At 40.9% G+C, this 15820-nt stretch overlaps 1 protein-coding gene across 1 annotated transcript in view; it reads left to right on the plus strand.

The window, feature by feature from the left end:
- Positions 1-2471: 2471 nt before the first annotated feature.
- Positions 2472-15820, plus strand: part of egfra (epidermal growth factor receptor a (erythroblastic leukemia viral (v-erb-b) oncogene homolog, avian)) — a 42511-nt gene continuing 29162 nt past the window's right edge. The window contains exon 1 of the mRNA XM_023403352.2: positions 2472-2758. Coding sequence (XP_023259120.1) covers positions 2680-2758 — 79 coding nt within the window. The 5' untranslated portion in view covers positions 2472-2679. The remainder of the gene's footprint in view (positions 2759-15820) is intronic.

Raw genomic sequence — 15820 nt, forward strand, 5'->3', positions numbered from 1 at the left:
TGCAAATCAGGTTCAGAATACCAGAGCTTAAGGGCGTCTGGTGGGCGCACATCACATAACCACAACGTCTATGGTTTGATTTCCAACTGAAGGACCTTTATCGCACATAGTAAACCCTGTCTCTCTCTCTCCCTCTCTCTATCGACTCTCTGGTGTCCAACAAAGGCAAAATGCCAAATTCTTTTTTTTTTTTTTTTAAATAATCAGTGCTTGATAAGAGATAGAGAATGTGACAATATTCCAAGGAGGTACATGTATTTACTTTGCCAGTCAGTAGCAGTCATCGCTTGTCTCGCTCTCTCACACACTTTCTCCTTCCCACTCTCGGTTTCTTTCTTTTTTTTTTTTTTGTACTCTCTCTTTTGAATCCCCAGTTGTGTGGCCATTATTCTGTGTTTGTTTAGTGTTTGTGCTTGGCTGGCAGACAGCTGTGGTCTGAGTAGACTTGTGCCAAAAGCACAAAGAGTCTCAGGACAGCAACGGACAGTGATATGAAACACTGAAACAACTTTTTCTTTTTTTTTTTTAATGTTGGACATTTCATAATTGAGACATTGGCCAGTGGTGTAGAAATCAGTCGCTGCTGAAAGGCCAAAGTGTTTTCTTTCTATTTTTTCCCTCCATTTAATAAGCCTCCATTGTGGTTCAGTATGTGATGAACTTTGGTTTCAAAATGTTTAAAACCAAACCCTGAGTGAAATTCAAATATATGACCCTGGAGTGAAGCTGAAATTTGATTTCCACTGAAAGTAAAACTGCAATATTTGACCTCTCTTTATTCTTTTCATGAGAATTGGACCAATTAAAGTGTGTAACCTCGTGAAGGGAATAACTTTCATACCTAATGGGGCTCTCTCAGTTAACATTTTCTCCCTGACTTACTGAATTGACAAAGGCCATGGAAGTTTTTTTTTTTTTTTGTTTCCCAATGACAGTACCTAGAAAAGTCAAACTGACAGTAGCATCACATCCACAGCACACTGGAAATAGCTTAGTGTGCTGTCTCATGTGAAACGTTAGCCTCACATTAGGTAATTCCTCCTCGAGGAGAATGGTCATAATTTCACCCAACACAATAACGTCCTCCTCCAACAATACAACCAAAGACGATTTGCTGAGCCATTAAGCTGCAGTAATGAAATAAACACCAGCGTGAAAAATGATTTCTATCACTCCTGTCCCCATAGAGTCTGATCTGTGTACAACAACAAACACATTTAAGCAGCCTGACATCCAATTAGATTCCGCTCCGATCAGACAGACAATCAGTCAACGGTCTAGACATTTTTGTCCATTCAACCCCTATATGACACTGATACTAGGACTGTCTTTCATACACGCACATCAACAAGGGTGAAAGTGTGATTTTTGGAGGTCAGATGTCACTGTTGGCCTTGTTTGGTTTTTTTTGGTCCAAACTCAAGGACACATCTAGAAGTTAGGTTTGACATCTTGGGTGAGCCATCATCATCCTTTTCTCTTTTTTCTATATGTAGGTGTTAAAACCCAACCTAAAATAGCTCTGGGACACTTGTAAATGTAAATTTTCTTTTTAGATGTGCCAGTTCCAGGGTTCTGGTATTGTCCACAATCACTTACCTGAATGACACCTTAATGGAACGGGGCCATTATTAATGTCTTCAGTTGAACATGTGCTTATATTAAAAGCCTAATTTGCTGGTGGTTTGTGTGGTATGTAATGGTAGTTTAAGAATGCCACTCTGTTACTACAAAGCATTAAAGGCAAAAAGTGAAGGGAAATCAGTTAAACACATTTTATCCAACTCTCTACTACTGAAAAAGTTTTCACAGTCATATTATTTAGTTTGATGTATCAGCTGACAGTGGATTTTTGCAGATGTTGGTACAGATATCGGCTGATGAGTGATAAGAAATTGCAGAGCAAAATACCAAATATACTATATTATGTTTCAGCCCATTAAGAAATAGGGACTCCAAGTATAGTTGGTCCACAAGATAGATCTGAAAACACGCCCTGGCCTGAACATTTCTTTATGAAAGAAAGAAAGAAAGAAAGAAAGAAAGAAAGAAAGAAAGAAAGAAAGAAAGAAATCATCACATTGTTATCTGATTTTTCAAACTCTCAAACACCAGCCTCAAGAATCCAGCATATCCAGCCTACTCAAAAATATGAATCTTTAAAACTACCACTTCTCTGGAGGTTTTTCTTTACCCAATTTACTATATCTAAGTTGCACAAATTCATTCCTTTCTGCAAAAAAAAAAAAACCCCAAAAACATTGTTTTTTGCAAATATGAGAGCAACTGGTTTGGGGATTGCAGCTAACCGAAGAACTAAACCTCTATTTTTTGGATGGACAGCAGACCTTTTCCGGAAAATAGTACAATATGACAGCAGCCCCCCCCCCAAATCTCATCCACTCCTCTTCTACCTGAGCGCTTTGAGAGGCGCATCTATCCTCCCTCCTACTGACGTCACAGCAGCCAGTAGTTTGTCCTCTGCCTGAGCTCGGACTGCTGGAGATATCTGCGAGGAGGAGGAGCAGTCAAAGTTTGACTTTCCCAGACGAGGAAAAAGTCTTATAGTGAACGACAAAAAAACAAAAACCTGAAGACTTTAGAAGTTTTCCTGAAGCGGAATATCGCGTGGTTGTTGGCATGGAATGACACCTTCTCACCAGGAGCTTCAAAACCACGATGGCAACCCGTTTTCTGAAGTGGATCATTCTCACCTCTCTGCTCTGCCTGGGCTCCTGCGTGCTGGCGGAAAGGAAAGGTATGTCAGGGCGCTATTACAACATGTCGCGGGGCTGTAATGGTGAGAAGGCTCTCGCTTTTTCTCTTTGCTGGTCCAGCGTTTTACACACATCTCGCAGAAAAAGAAATATCAGGCTCGCTCACTAAAACCAAACCACAGAGAAACTTGATCCAGCGTGGGAGAAAAGTTTCTCACAGTCTCGCTGTTTCAGCCTGTGACCTCCTGGTTTAAGGCTACACATAGACAGAGAGAGAGGGAGAGGGAGAGAGAGAGAGGCTCCAGTAAAGTTTAGCCCTCACTGTCAGTCCGTAACACTTAACTGTAAATAATAATGTAGTACGTTTGCGGAAAAGTTGATTAACCAATTGGGAAACTGCGCAAATACGCATCTCTGACACATCCCGTGCGGAAAGTAGTTGACTCAGTTACGCACATTTGCGCCACATTGAAGAAGAAGATGGTGATGACGATGATGAGAGGAGGGGATGTGAATTGTGCAATTTAATGTTGTACTTTATTTTCTTGTCCCTTGATGTAGTATTTTACATCTTTCTGTGAACATAGTGTCAGCATTCCTGTCTCCAGTGCTCTGTGCAGTGTGTGATCTGTTTGTAGGCAAAAATAGAATTAAAACTGGGGCATGCTGTCACCTTGAAATACACTAAAAGTACATTTTTAAGCATTTTGTAAGTTTTCCTCCTCACACTCAGAAACCTTCCACCAGTCACTGACATTGCCACATTTCCTCATCTGAGATTTTGCCTTTGCCTCTGTAGCCCACTCAGCTGTTCACATGTGTTTTATATGTGTGTTTGAGCATCTTCGCACATCATGAGGAGGCTGGTGCGTGTTGTTCAGTTCTTTCATCTGGTCCTCAGAGGAAATTAGATCAAAATGTGAGGACAGTCACTTCATTAGACTCGCACAAATGACAAAAAGCAGAGAGTCTGGAAAGTGTGGTGTGGACTGGTGCAAGTATGAAAGCAGCAGGAACAGCAGGTTTCTGGAATCTTTTTCTTTTGGCCTTGATGTTAAGGTCAAACAACTTTTTAGTTTTTAATGACAGGGTAGTGTTTTGACTCTCACTGCAATGCTGTTTTTCCATTGTTCACAAATGATGTCTTTTTTATTTTATTTTATTTTAATAGCTGAAATGTCAGGCTCTTTATATGGACGCCTGTGTAGGCCATATCGATATTTAACATGGATATGACCGAAAAATAAGCCCAGGAAAAGATCCTGTATCACAGTGGTGAAATTGTGTAAGAGTAAAAGCTTGAAAATATTAAAAGTAGATCCACATGTATTTTTGAGTGACTCAGACTTCATAAAGGCCAGATGTCAAGAGAGAAAGTGACCAGGGGTATCACTTTACCCCCTAATGACTTTTAACTTCCTATTCTAATGAATCATCATTGTCTGCACTCGTTGTACTGTTGTTCCTCCTTAAAAGCAGATAAGCACAGTGTGTTTGTTGCCAGCAGCGCACGTGCAAGTTGCATCTTTCCCGTCTGCTCCAACAAGTAACAACCAGTGCAGCTTTTCACAGAACCATAACAAATCAAAAGTGTTTGTGAGCCAAAAAGACAGAGTCCCTAAATATTTCTGGGCTTCTAAACAAACTAGACAAGCACACATTTCACGCAGCAGCAAGTCTCCCACAGTAAATAAGGATTCGGGAATTTTTATTAAGACCAGAGAAGATTAGAAATGAGCAGCTGTAATGATAGTTATAGTATGCAGTACAATTTGGTTTAATTACAGTTCATTTTTTGCGACTGATCCAGTTTCTGTTTCCAGGGAAATGTGAGCCCCAACATATGGTCTGACAGTTGTAGTTGTTGTTGTTGGTTTTTGTTTATGTTTTTGGCCAGGGGCTGGGACAGATGTTACTTTGTGGCACACCAGGTTTTCCTAGCACAGTTTAGCACACAGTGTCCATTAACAGTAAAAACTTGATTTGAACAAGATGTCAAATCCCAGTTATGCTCCTTTGGCATCAAATATCCAAACTAGAAAAAAACATATAACAATTGCAGGGAGATGTGGGTTGTTTTATATCTCCATAAAAACAATTAACACATGGATTCATTTTTGTTATTGATTAAAGAATGAGTTACTGGAGGGTGCTGCAATGTGTTCTTTGAGTTGTTCGATCCAGTTTACAGTAGGTTTATCCATTAACTCGAAATGAAACCCAGTATAGTTTAATCCTTAATAAGTACACATCGACTACTCAAAATAATTTTTTTTTGAGTATCGGTTTGATGACAGAAAAACTGTATGATTGTCTGAAAGGGGTCTGAACACATTTGTTGGATGTTGTTGTTAGTGGTGGACTGCTCATGTCTAAGTGGGATTTGGATCCTTATCTGTAAAATCACAACAATAATTGTATGCCTATTGAGACTGGATTTAGAAAATATTGCCCAAATAGACATTACATCACTTTTATTTTGAAAATCAGAGGTGTTCTTTCCCTGCCTGGCAGGATGATTAAAGATTACAGATGCTGACTATTGGTGCCTATGTATTGTCAGTTGTCTGGCCACCTAAATATAGATGTATGAATAAGTTATATTTAATTTCTTAGTGTTTAAAAACAACAAGGAAACTTGAAAAACTTGAACAAAATGTCAAAACAAGAATAAATACAAGCTTGTCCTATAAGCTTAGTGGCAATGCATTTCTGAGCTAATCCAAAGGGGTTTCTAAGGGTTTTATGAGCCTTAAGAAGACGGATAATTTTCTCAGCCCACAAAGGAGCATGTAATCCTTCGACTTATTTTAAAATCACCAAACGGGGAGATACATGGTTGTCAGGCTGACTGTTCAATCTAATTTAGTAAACTCTGTTTGACCTGAAACTGTTTGTGTTGCTAGGAGGCTAGTGAGAACATCTGGTCAGCTGTTTACACTTGGAAGTGGGCAAAAGATTTTCAAGTTGAGAAAAAGTTGAAATTGATGCAGGACCTGGATGGAAAATAAAGCTTTGGTCCATATTACTAAGCATTTGTCCCAAAGGAACAGACACTTTCACCATTCATGGATCAATGAGCTGAAGAGAGAGAGAACGCCTCATGGTCACATTAACAGTGTTGCTCACTTTATCACAGAGACAGTTACAAAAGCATCGATGGAGTGAAATATGTACTGACATTAACACACACAGAAATTCATCATTTTCAATTGACAGTTTGATTAACCCCTCTCCTACAGAGTCATTGTCCAATCAAAAACAAGGCACTCTTTTTTTTTCTTTTTTTTTTTGCCTTTCAAAAACCAAAAACACAAGAACAAAAGTGTAAGGACTAGCATGCTAACAAGCTTAAAACCTACAGGGATAGTAAAGCCTTGCTTCCAAGACCAAAGGAGCATCCCAGCATGCACCAGACATCAGTGTAACTTAAGAAAGACGCAGACTCTAACAACTGTAGCGACTCTTAACGTTGGACAGATGTTTCTGGTTGGAAATGAAAATTGGATCAACCTCAAAAAAACCCCCCATTGGCTAATTGTCTCTGTGACATTTAGCAGGCGTTTTACTCACAACCAGTATGTCGGTATTTTATATGTGAAAATGGTGTTGGCATGAAACATTTGGAAGCTGTTGGATTTGGGTTACTTACCAACACAACTTAAAACCAACAAAATATCAACCTCAGCTCTCGTCAGTCGGCTGTTCTATGTCAAATTGAGGTTGGCATTAGATCGTTGTCCAGGCAACATCACAGGGTTACAGGTTACAAAAAAGTGGAAGTCTATCCGTGATGCAACAGTATCAGAGTTCAGTGTAACATTTGCACCTCTGTCCTGCTTTTTATAGTGTTGCATCTGCTAAACACATCAGTTAGTCCTGATCCTAAAAATGTTAAGAAATGATAATCATATTTGGGAATTAAAAAACCAGGTGGTCATTTTGCCCGATCAATCAGCCCATATTTAGCTGCAATCCTGTCATGGGGAAGAAATGAATTTGAGTTCTGATAACAAATCCAGCGGTGATAGCAGCCCCCCTGTCAGTTGCTCTGCTCAGAGACAGCCTGGCAAGGTGTGATGGCTTCTGTAGGATTCAGACAGGACCTGCTGAATAATAGAAAAGCTCTTTGTCCCATCTGCTGCCATGCTCAGTTTATTAACTGTCATCATCTGCAGAGAGGTTGTAAATAATGCCCACAGCTTCACCCAGCAGCCAACCACAAGTAATAACTGTGGTGATTTATTTCCCAGATGAAATGCTAAATGGCCTCAGAATCAATTGGTCTCCTTCTGTTTTGTGACTGGAGTTGTATACTGTAGAGGCAGGTGATGATAAAAAAATCTTTGATTGAATGCTGGAATATTTTCTCATCTCTTCTACCTTTAGTTGTAGAATGCCCAAACCCAGAGTTCAGATATGACGTGAACCTGCCTGAGAGCCTCTTTAACTGGGCTGTGAGTTAACCTGTGAAAGATCAAACTAATCTCAGGGGCATGTCGACGGCTAAATCCTTAATCCCTAATGCGAGGCTCCCCAGATCACTTTGGGATACAAGATAACCCGCTTATATCAATATGCTTTTTCAGAGTTAATGGGTTATTCAAGTTCTCAGCAGAATGAGATTGGAAGATAGTATATATACAGTATATATACACGTGAAGTCCGGCTCCATCATTTAAATGTGCTTGCACACCTGCAAAAGTTGAGCTGAATCATGACAAAAACTTTACTCCTGCAGTGCATTTCAGCTTTCTGAGTAAGTGCTTTTCCCTCTGCGTTGTGTTGGATTCTAACAAGCCAGATTCCCTCATCAGTCATCTGTTTTTTTCCCCCATCGCTTTCAGAAAACCATGCCTTTTCTTTTCATTAAAGCCCACTCTCTGGGATTAGATTGATGTCGGTAATGAAATATAGGTTATGATCCTGTGAAATCCTAGAATCTCTAGTCTGCGTTTTAGGGTTCGGAGTGGCCCTGGTGTTACTACTGCCGCTGCCTCTGCTGAGTCTTACTGGTCCTCTGACGACCTTCCCAGACTTCCATCTGCTGCAGCCATTGTTGGAAATACGGCTTCTTTGGTTTAGACCGTGGGAGTTGGAGGATAATTTCTCGCCACCCTCCCTTCCCAGCTTTGATAAACTGCGCCGTGTCTGAACGGTAGAGATTTTAGAGAGCTGCTGGCGAGGTGCAGGATTTCAGTTTCACTCGGGGACAATAGTGCCTCTGTAGAGAGCAGGTTATCTGGCTGCACTGATACTTCTGTGGAGTGGCCGAGCTCTGTGGCGTGCAGCAGACGCACCCGCGGATACACGTGTGTCATCGAGAGGGAACACAGAAGTGAAGCAGCTTTTGTTGGTGTTCTTCTTCTTCTCACTTTGAACAGTCTGAACACAGTAAATCTATTGTGTGTTAATATACTAACGTACTGCTACTGTATATACGTTAAGAAATTCTGCCAGCTGCATGACTGACATGAAATTATTAAAAGTTTGGCCTCCCATTCAAAGTAACCATGTGCTTGCAATGTTGATACTGCAGCTCCTCACTTTCATTCTGTAGTTTGTATACATCCACTGAGAACACAGCATGGAATAAGTGAGTGAATGTGGTTACTCATTGAACTGATTGGCGTCCTTTGTTTGCACATGGTGACAAAGTCATCCGCTGCATTTATGGCCTTTCCATGATCCACTGGCTGTGCATGGAGTCTCCAGTGGAAAGAGACCCAGGAATTCAAGTTGGAAAAAAGGCCGTCTGATATCTTCCCATCTCATCAGGTGCAGTGTCGTGTTAAAAGGGGAAAGAGGCCACAGCTCCATTTGTGTAATTGCGCCTGGCTAAGTATGTCTATCTCTTCAAGCCGATCTTACTTGAGGGGGTGTTGCTGTCATAATTTTATCTGATTTTCTTCTTTTGCCTTTGGGGCAAAGTTTTAGCCTGGCTTTGTGGGAAAAACACAGACCTTATCATCTCTCACTTTGTTAGGGATGCAGAATCTATTGACAGATCATTAGGAGTGTTTACTAGCGCCTCTTAATATAGCTCTCAAATTGTCAACAGAATAAAACCAACATACATTTTTGTATAAATGACACACAGCTTCAGAGAAAACTACTCAATTTTTCCATTAGTCAATCGACAGAAAGTTAATCTGAGACTATTTTAATAACCAATTAATCTTCATTTTTTTAAAAGCAGGTTGTCATCTTTCAAGTCTTTTCCTTTTTTAATTCACAACCCTCCCTATCTCCAGCGTCTCAGTTGTAATGATCTGCATCAGGAAATTCAGTAACTGGGTTTCGGTCTGACAAACTATTTGAATTTTCCGTGTTTTTCTGATATTTTATTGATCGACCAAAATAAAGACAACAATCTGCAGATTAATTGATAGTTGAAAAAAAAACTGTTAGTTGAAGCCCTAATTAACTCTTGTACTAAGATACAGTTGGTGTGTTTATCTTCTATAAATCTCTTTTGGCATGTGCGCTCATATCAAGATTAGAGCAAAAACACATTTATCATTGGCATCTGTTGATGTGAAAGAAAGATACTGAGTATAGTATACTAAGCATCTTCAAAGAAGCACATTGGTGCAGCCCCACATTTTCTGTGGGGTTTTCTGTTTTCTGATCTGTATGTACTTGTGTATACATCTATGCCCATGTCTAGTTCCTTGAAGACTAGTTCACACTGGACAGATAACCTGAGGAAAATAATGTCAAAATGGTTTTAGCTCAATTTATGGGTTAAAAGAAAGAAAATAATTTCCTCTTTTCATTGGCTGGGATACATTTGACAGTGTATTGTACACTCCCTTTACTTTTATGCCAGTTGCAGAAAGTGAAAAACTTCTTACCAGTTAATTTTCTGTAGTTTCATATTTTTCATATGTTTGACAAAGCAGCTTTTGAATGTGTCATGTCAGGCTGGAACAGGCTGAAACAGTAAGTTAGCTCCAGTTGTGAAGGTAAAGATGGAAAGTGGGCACTGAACATGTTTCCATCCCAGAGGCTTTCAGCTTGAATGAAAACCATGGCTCTAAAGCGCTGCAAACCCTGCTGAAGAGAAATTTGCAACTCAGCTCAGTTGAGTTCAGAGGGCCAGTGACTAGACTGTCTGAGGCCCTCTTTTTATTTAGCAGCAAATAGTTGGTTTATTTGTATTCAGCTCGGAGCTGTATGGATCTTCGTGTCACATATCAAATGTAAAAGATGTCAGCGACTTGGACGGGGTGGTGCACGGATCAAAGGAAATCAAAGCAGGGGAGAAAAACAGGAAAGTCAAGGATACACAAACAAACATCAGAAGGATGGAGTGAGATCTTTGAGACCTCGTGCCCTCGCTAAATCGTTCATCAAAGAGGCCTCAAGCTGTTTCTTGTAGTTGCTGTTGCTTCACTTAAGCATCTCACTTTAGCACCCTCCTGTAGGTGTGGCATCTTCTCTAATGACCTCCAGGTCATTCTGAGGAGCAATGCTTCAAACAGTACTCGCCCAAAAGAGGAATCCCCTACAGGGAGGAGAACAATAGCTTCGCCAGCAAATCTCCATCTCCGAATATTTCTGAAGAAAGCATCAGTTGAAGGGTGGCGGCTGATCTCTGAAGCTTGCTTCCCTAATACATTTAGCGTCTTCCTGTGTGGTCCATTGGCCTAGTAAACTAAATGGTGCATTTTAAGCTGTGAGTCACTGTTAGTGGTTTGAACTTTGTGGTGCATGATGGTTAATTTATCCAATTTTTGTAAATGAGTTCCTGCATTTGTCAAAGGCGATAGAGATGGAGATGCAGGATGTTTAATTTGTAATCCCCTTTGCAGTGTAAGGAGGAGGGGGGGGGGTCTTCCTGCCTCACATCCTGATTAAAAGGATGTCGGAGCTCTTTAACAGCTTTAACCTGAAGCATTAGGCTATTTTCCATTAGTTTGTATTGGCTCCACTCTATTGGTCTAAAGGTTTAACTTTTTCCACGCTCACATCTGTAAACAGTGGAGAACATGTAAGGGTCACTGACGTGAAATTGTTCAGCTTCACTCGACTTGAATTTACTGCAGCTGACTACATCACTTAGGGTGTGGGGGAATATGTTAACATCAAACAACTATATCTACTTATAGAATACATAATTATTTATGCCTTTCAAGGGGAACCTGATCAGGCTTGTCTGATAGTTTTCATCGCTCGGCTACCAGTGAAAAAGTGTTTTCTTTGCCAATGTTATTAAGGCATTACATGCTTCATTGCAAGGGCGTGGTGGAGTGTCAGTCAAGACCGTATATAACTTTCCAGTATTTATTGAAAAGGTAGTAGTGGCGAGTAATAACTAGTCAAATAGAAACAGAAGGGGCTTTATCTCATTTGGTCTTCATAAACTCTGCCATTTACTGTGTCCCCTGCAAGAAGAAACACACATCCAGTGCTTTGTAGGCTTTTATCTTGCATTCAACGGCACTTGGATGTCAGCACTAAGAGTAAAATAAAATAGGAACTTGCTTTAAGAGAGCAAAGTTTCTCACAAGCAAACATATGCAGACATGCAGAATCACTTGTTAACTGATACCTGTACTGCCTCCAGGTTTATTCGAGTCTAGACCCCCTGTCACATCTTTGAATCGGCCTGGTATTGACAAGTTGCAGAGTGCAAAGCTTGAATGCTCAACGTACAGTAGTGCCTATTGTGGTCGGCTTCCATGGGCTTCCCGACAGAAAATGTTAAAAAAGGCTGAAAATTAGCCTATATGCATGGGTGGGTTGTGGGGTTCCAAATATGATAATGGGAGAACAGACACGACTGAGGAATATATACAGAGAAAAAGTGCATGAGACAAATGCATTCACATCCAACCCCTGTGGTTCATGTGTAGACAAAACCTGAATGAATGTCTCCTTCCCCACAGAAGCCCATAAGTCTTTGGACAAAAGGTTCTTTATTTGGGACTTTGTTGTCTTCTTTGACACAGGCTTATCTGTCTTCCTTGACCTTAACTTGCCATGTAGACATGACTTTATAGCCCTGTGTCAAAAGTGAGGAGAAATGCATCCCTGTTGGCTCGAGGTTATGAAGACTGTGAGGGTAACAGAATCCATTTAGTTGACCTTGAGCTTGATATGGAATCAGGACAACTAATCCTACATACAAATATGAGTAGAGAAAAAAAGCTTATGCCTTGAAATAGCGATAAGACAAGACAAGACAAGACAGGAGTTGACAGCCACACTAGCAGCTCCGTGAGTCTGTACTCAGGCACCACTGTGCTTTAAGCTGAATGCTATTGTCAACATGCTTATATAGAGTTTAAATGGCAATGCTAACGTTGGCGATGTTTAGCATGTATAATGTTTACTGTATTCATCATCTCAGTAGCTAAGCATTTGCTGATTAGCTCCAAACACAAAGTACAGGTGAGGCTGATGGGAAGTGTCATTCTTTTTGGCATCAGATGAAATGTTAAAGGAACCACAAAGTTATTACATTTCATATTCAGAGTGACATGAATGGTTCTACCAAATCTTACGGCAGTCTATTCAATGATCCTGGAGACATTTCACTCAAAACCACAATTGTCAACCTCACGATGGGGCTAGAGGAAAAGTAGGTCAATCGCCAAAGTCATAACAATTCACCCTCTGGAACCTTGAATATCTGTATGAACCAAATTTTAATGTATAAACCTTTTGCCAGCTGGTGGCGGTAGACGAAATGTTAAGGGGTCACCTAATTCATTAAAATAATCCACTGGACACCATGCATATCTCTAGTGAATTGTGTTGCAATCCATCCTTTAGTAGTTGAGCTATTTCAGTCTGGAAATATTCCGCCAGTGAGGCTAAATCATGGTTCATAAATGTTTAATCAGGTAGTTTTGCACATGCCGATAGGTCTGTTTCTTCATTAACCGTTAAAGTATAGGCATATCTCTGTCTGAATTACAACAACAATGATGTTAAGGCTGCTGGCAGTGTACTAAGTTTGGGTGGGGGTGGGGGGTGGGGGGGTGGGGGTGTTAGAGAAGGAAAAGAAAGATGTCAGCCCCTTCTTCTGCCACGGTTCCAGCATTTTACAAGCCAGCATCACCTCTCAGGGATTCATGAGCGTTGTAAAACGTATTTCACCCAGGCCATTTATAGACGAGTTGACAGCATTGTTCATAATGTGGTAGTGGTGGCAAGGCTCGGCTACAGAGATGATCTGTGATTTGTTTAACTCCCGGAGCACTAAAACATAACATCCACTAAACATAACACCCCTTGTGTACTACCTTTTCTAATTGCCTAGTAAGTTTCAACAACACCAATGCTTCGTTGAGCTCAGAATTAATTTCCTGGTGGGACTTTGAGCGTAGCATCTTCATTACCACATGTTTTCATAATTGAAGCCAGAGGCCTGTAAAAAAGAAAAAAAAAAAGGAATTCTGCTTGCTTCACTTGAAATGTTTCCTTCCATTAAAAAGGTGGAACTGACCCTCTTAATGCAAGATTTCCCACAAGCATTAATGAAATCCATATATTTTAAGTATATTCCCATGCTTTGCATCATATTACAGCCCCATGACACTTAAAGCATCACTGATAAGTGATCAATATCTTCTCCTCTCTCCTTTCATTTTCATAACAAACCACTTCAGCTTCATAGCTATGTGGCTAGAATGGTTTGCCTGGTAGAAATACCCTGGAGTGCATAGTTGGACTGGTGCCAGTCAGTAAGGATTAGGCCTCAGGACCTGCAGTATATCCACTAAATCAACAACCTCTTCCTGAGCTGATTAGGAGGCAGTCTGAGAATTTTTAATATGAATCCACTTGTTTGGTTTTTATCTGAGTATTATTGCAATAATCAGGCACATACAGTATAAGATTAAAAACACTCAAAGCCAAACCAACCAAACCTCTGAGGTCAAAGGACACATAAACAACCCACTGAATTCAATTTCTTTAATCAGTCAAGCTGGAGGTATTTGAAATATGCATGTTAGACTGGCAGCGGAAACAGCCTTTTCCTTTTCTTCTTATTGTTACTCTGGCTTGGTAAATCCGCATTTTGGATACTATTTATGCTCTGATGTCTTCTGCCTCTGTCCAAACTGTCCAAGATTTTCCCTCAGTTATAAATCCTTGGCACCTCTTGGTCGATTGAAAAACCTCTGAAATGAGATCCAGGATTCGGAGCTGGAAACATCATTACATCTGCTGAGCATGTTTGTAATGGGTAAAACAATCTCACCACAGTGTCCATTTAGGGGGGAGTTCTGGAGCTTTTGATCATATCACACCATCTTCCATGAAAGATTTTCCCAGTTGGAAATGTTCAATGTCTTTTTTTTCCGGGCACTTTGGGGACCTCTTGTCAATGCTGGCTTAAAAAGTTAAAACTAAAATTGAAAATAGTATTTGACAAAATAATCTCACTACAAGGTCCATTTAGTAGCTGTTCTGGAGCTTTCAATCATATCACGCAGAGGAGTTAGCCTGGTTGCCCAGATCCCGTTTAACTGTTTATTCTTGACTTTGGAAAAAAGTAAATGACAAAACAATGTCGCCACAAAAAGAGGAAGATAGTGTGATGTGATTGAAAGCTCCACAAAAGCTACAAAATGGACCTAGTGATCCAGTAAGTTCATTGTGATCATGTAATGTAATGAAAGGCAATTATTGCTTTATAGATGTCACAGAGTTATAAGAAGAAGAAAGCTGATTTTGCTCTATTTTCCCTATTTCCCTCTCTGTTTTGGCGAGGTTTTGCCTGTACGCTGATTGTCCACTCTCTAGAGTAGTCATCGTAGTAGTCCATCGTGCACGTTTCATGCACAGTGATTCTGAGCCAGGGTCCTCGTGTTCAACAGTGTAGCTGATAGCAAGGAAAGGGTCTAGCCTGCCAAGTCTAATGCCTTTGATGGCTGATGCAAAACAGCCAGACCTTAGGTTGTTCAAAAGCCCCTCTGTGTCTCTGTAGTGAGGGGGCGGCCTTGAAACAACCACCCTGCTATGTCATAATCATCTAAAACAAGCTAACGCATTGTTGTGGAGCTTTGTTAACCATATGTGATGTGCTTTTCTTGTCAGGAACAGGATAACGCCCCGCACGTTAACAATGGATGAAATATGAGCCGTGGGCTTGTGGGAGAGGTGTTTGATGAAAAACTAGCACCACTTTCTGTCAGTCCTTGCTGTTCACACTACTACGGTGGAGACTGAATTGTTCTGAAAATACTCTGAAGATTATAACCAAGCACTCCGGGGCCCCAAGTACTTGGCAGTGGCACCCCTGTTGCATTTCAGGCATTTCAGTTTGATGTGTCATCAGGAAGACATAGCTAAATTTTTCTGAGCTTTTCTGTGCTAATTAAATCGGTCATGCTTTTGGTGAGTACAACGCAAACACGTAACAAAATACCCTTTCACAGTGTTGAAAATTATGAGAGCTCCTCGGCTGTACAAACGAATTCCCCGGGCTCCGTTTGTCCCTGACTTTTGCCCTTTGCTAGTGTGGATGAGGAAGAAACTACTCATCAGTGGATTTAAGTGCCTGCTGATGTGTAAAGCAGAGGTTGAAATGGTGAGTAAGGGCTGAGCAACAGAGTAAAGCTTACTAACGCAGACCCCGGGGCTTTTGTGGAATATTCCTTTTATGGGATCTCTCTCTGAAGACTTCCAGTGGGGAAGAGTTGCTAGAGACATGACTAAGGCGGTAACTGAGTTGCTGGCAGGCAACACTGTGAAAGCCGTGGTCAGACCTACACAGAAACGAGCCCGTCAGCAATCGGGCTAAAAATAAGAAACCCTTAAGCAGGAAGGCTGCCTCAAAGAGCGTCTATCTCCTTTGTTTAGATGAAGTGAGGAGTCCAGTGAGTGAGAGTTATCTGTCCTCTCTGTTGATGTGCTCCAACCTGGGCCTGCTGCTCTACGCTGGGAATGCTTAAACCAACAGGGGATTCCCGAATCACAGCTGCTCTCTCCTGTTGGAATGATGTGTGAAATGTGTGGGTTTCTTCGCTTGTGGTTGTTGTTTTTCTTTCTCTCTCCTTCTTTGCCTTTGCCTCCCTTCCTCTGCTCTTCTTGTCCAGGCACAGCTCAGTGGCGGTTGGTGGAGAAGGGGTGGGGGTGGGGTT

Source organism: Seriola lalandi, unplaced genomic scaffold (genome assembly GCF_002814215.2).
Source record: "Seriola lalandi dorsalis isolate HSWRI2012SDOR001 ecotype SW California unplaced genomic scaffold, Sedor1 jcf7180002054126, whole genome shotgun sequence".
NCBI lineage: Eukaryota > Metazoa > Chordata > Actinopteri > Carangiformes > Carangidae > Seriola > Seriola lalandi.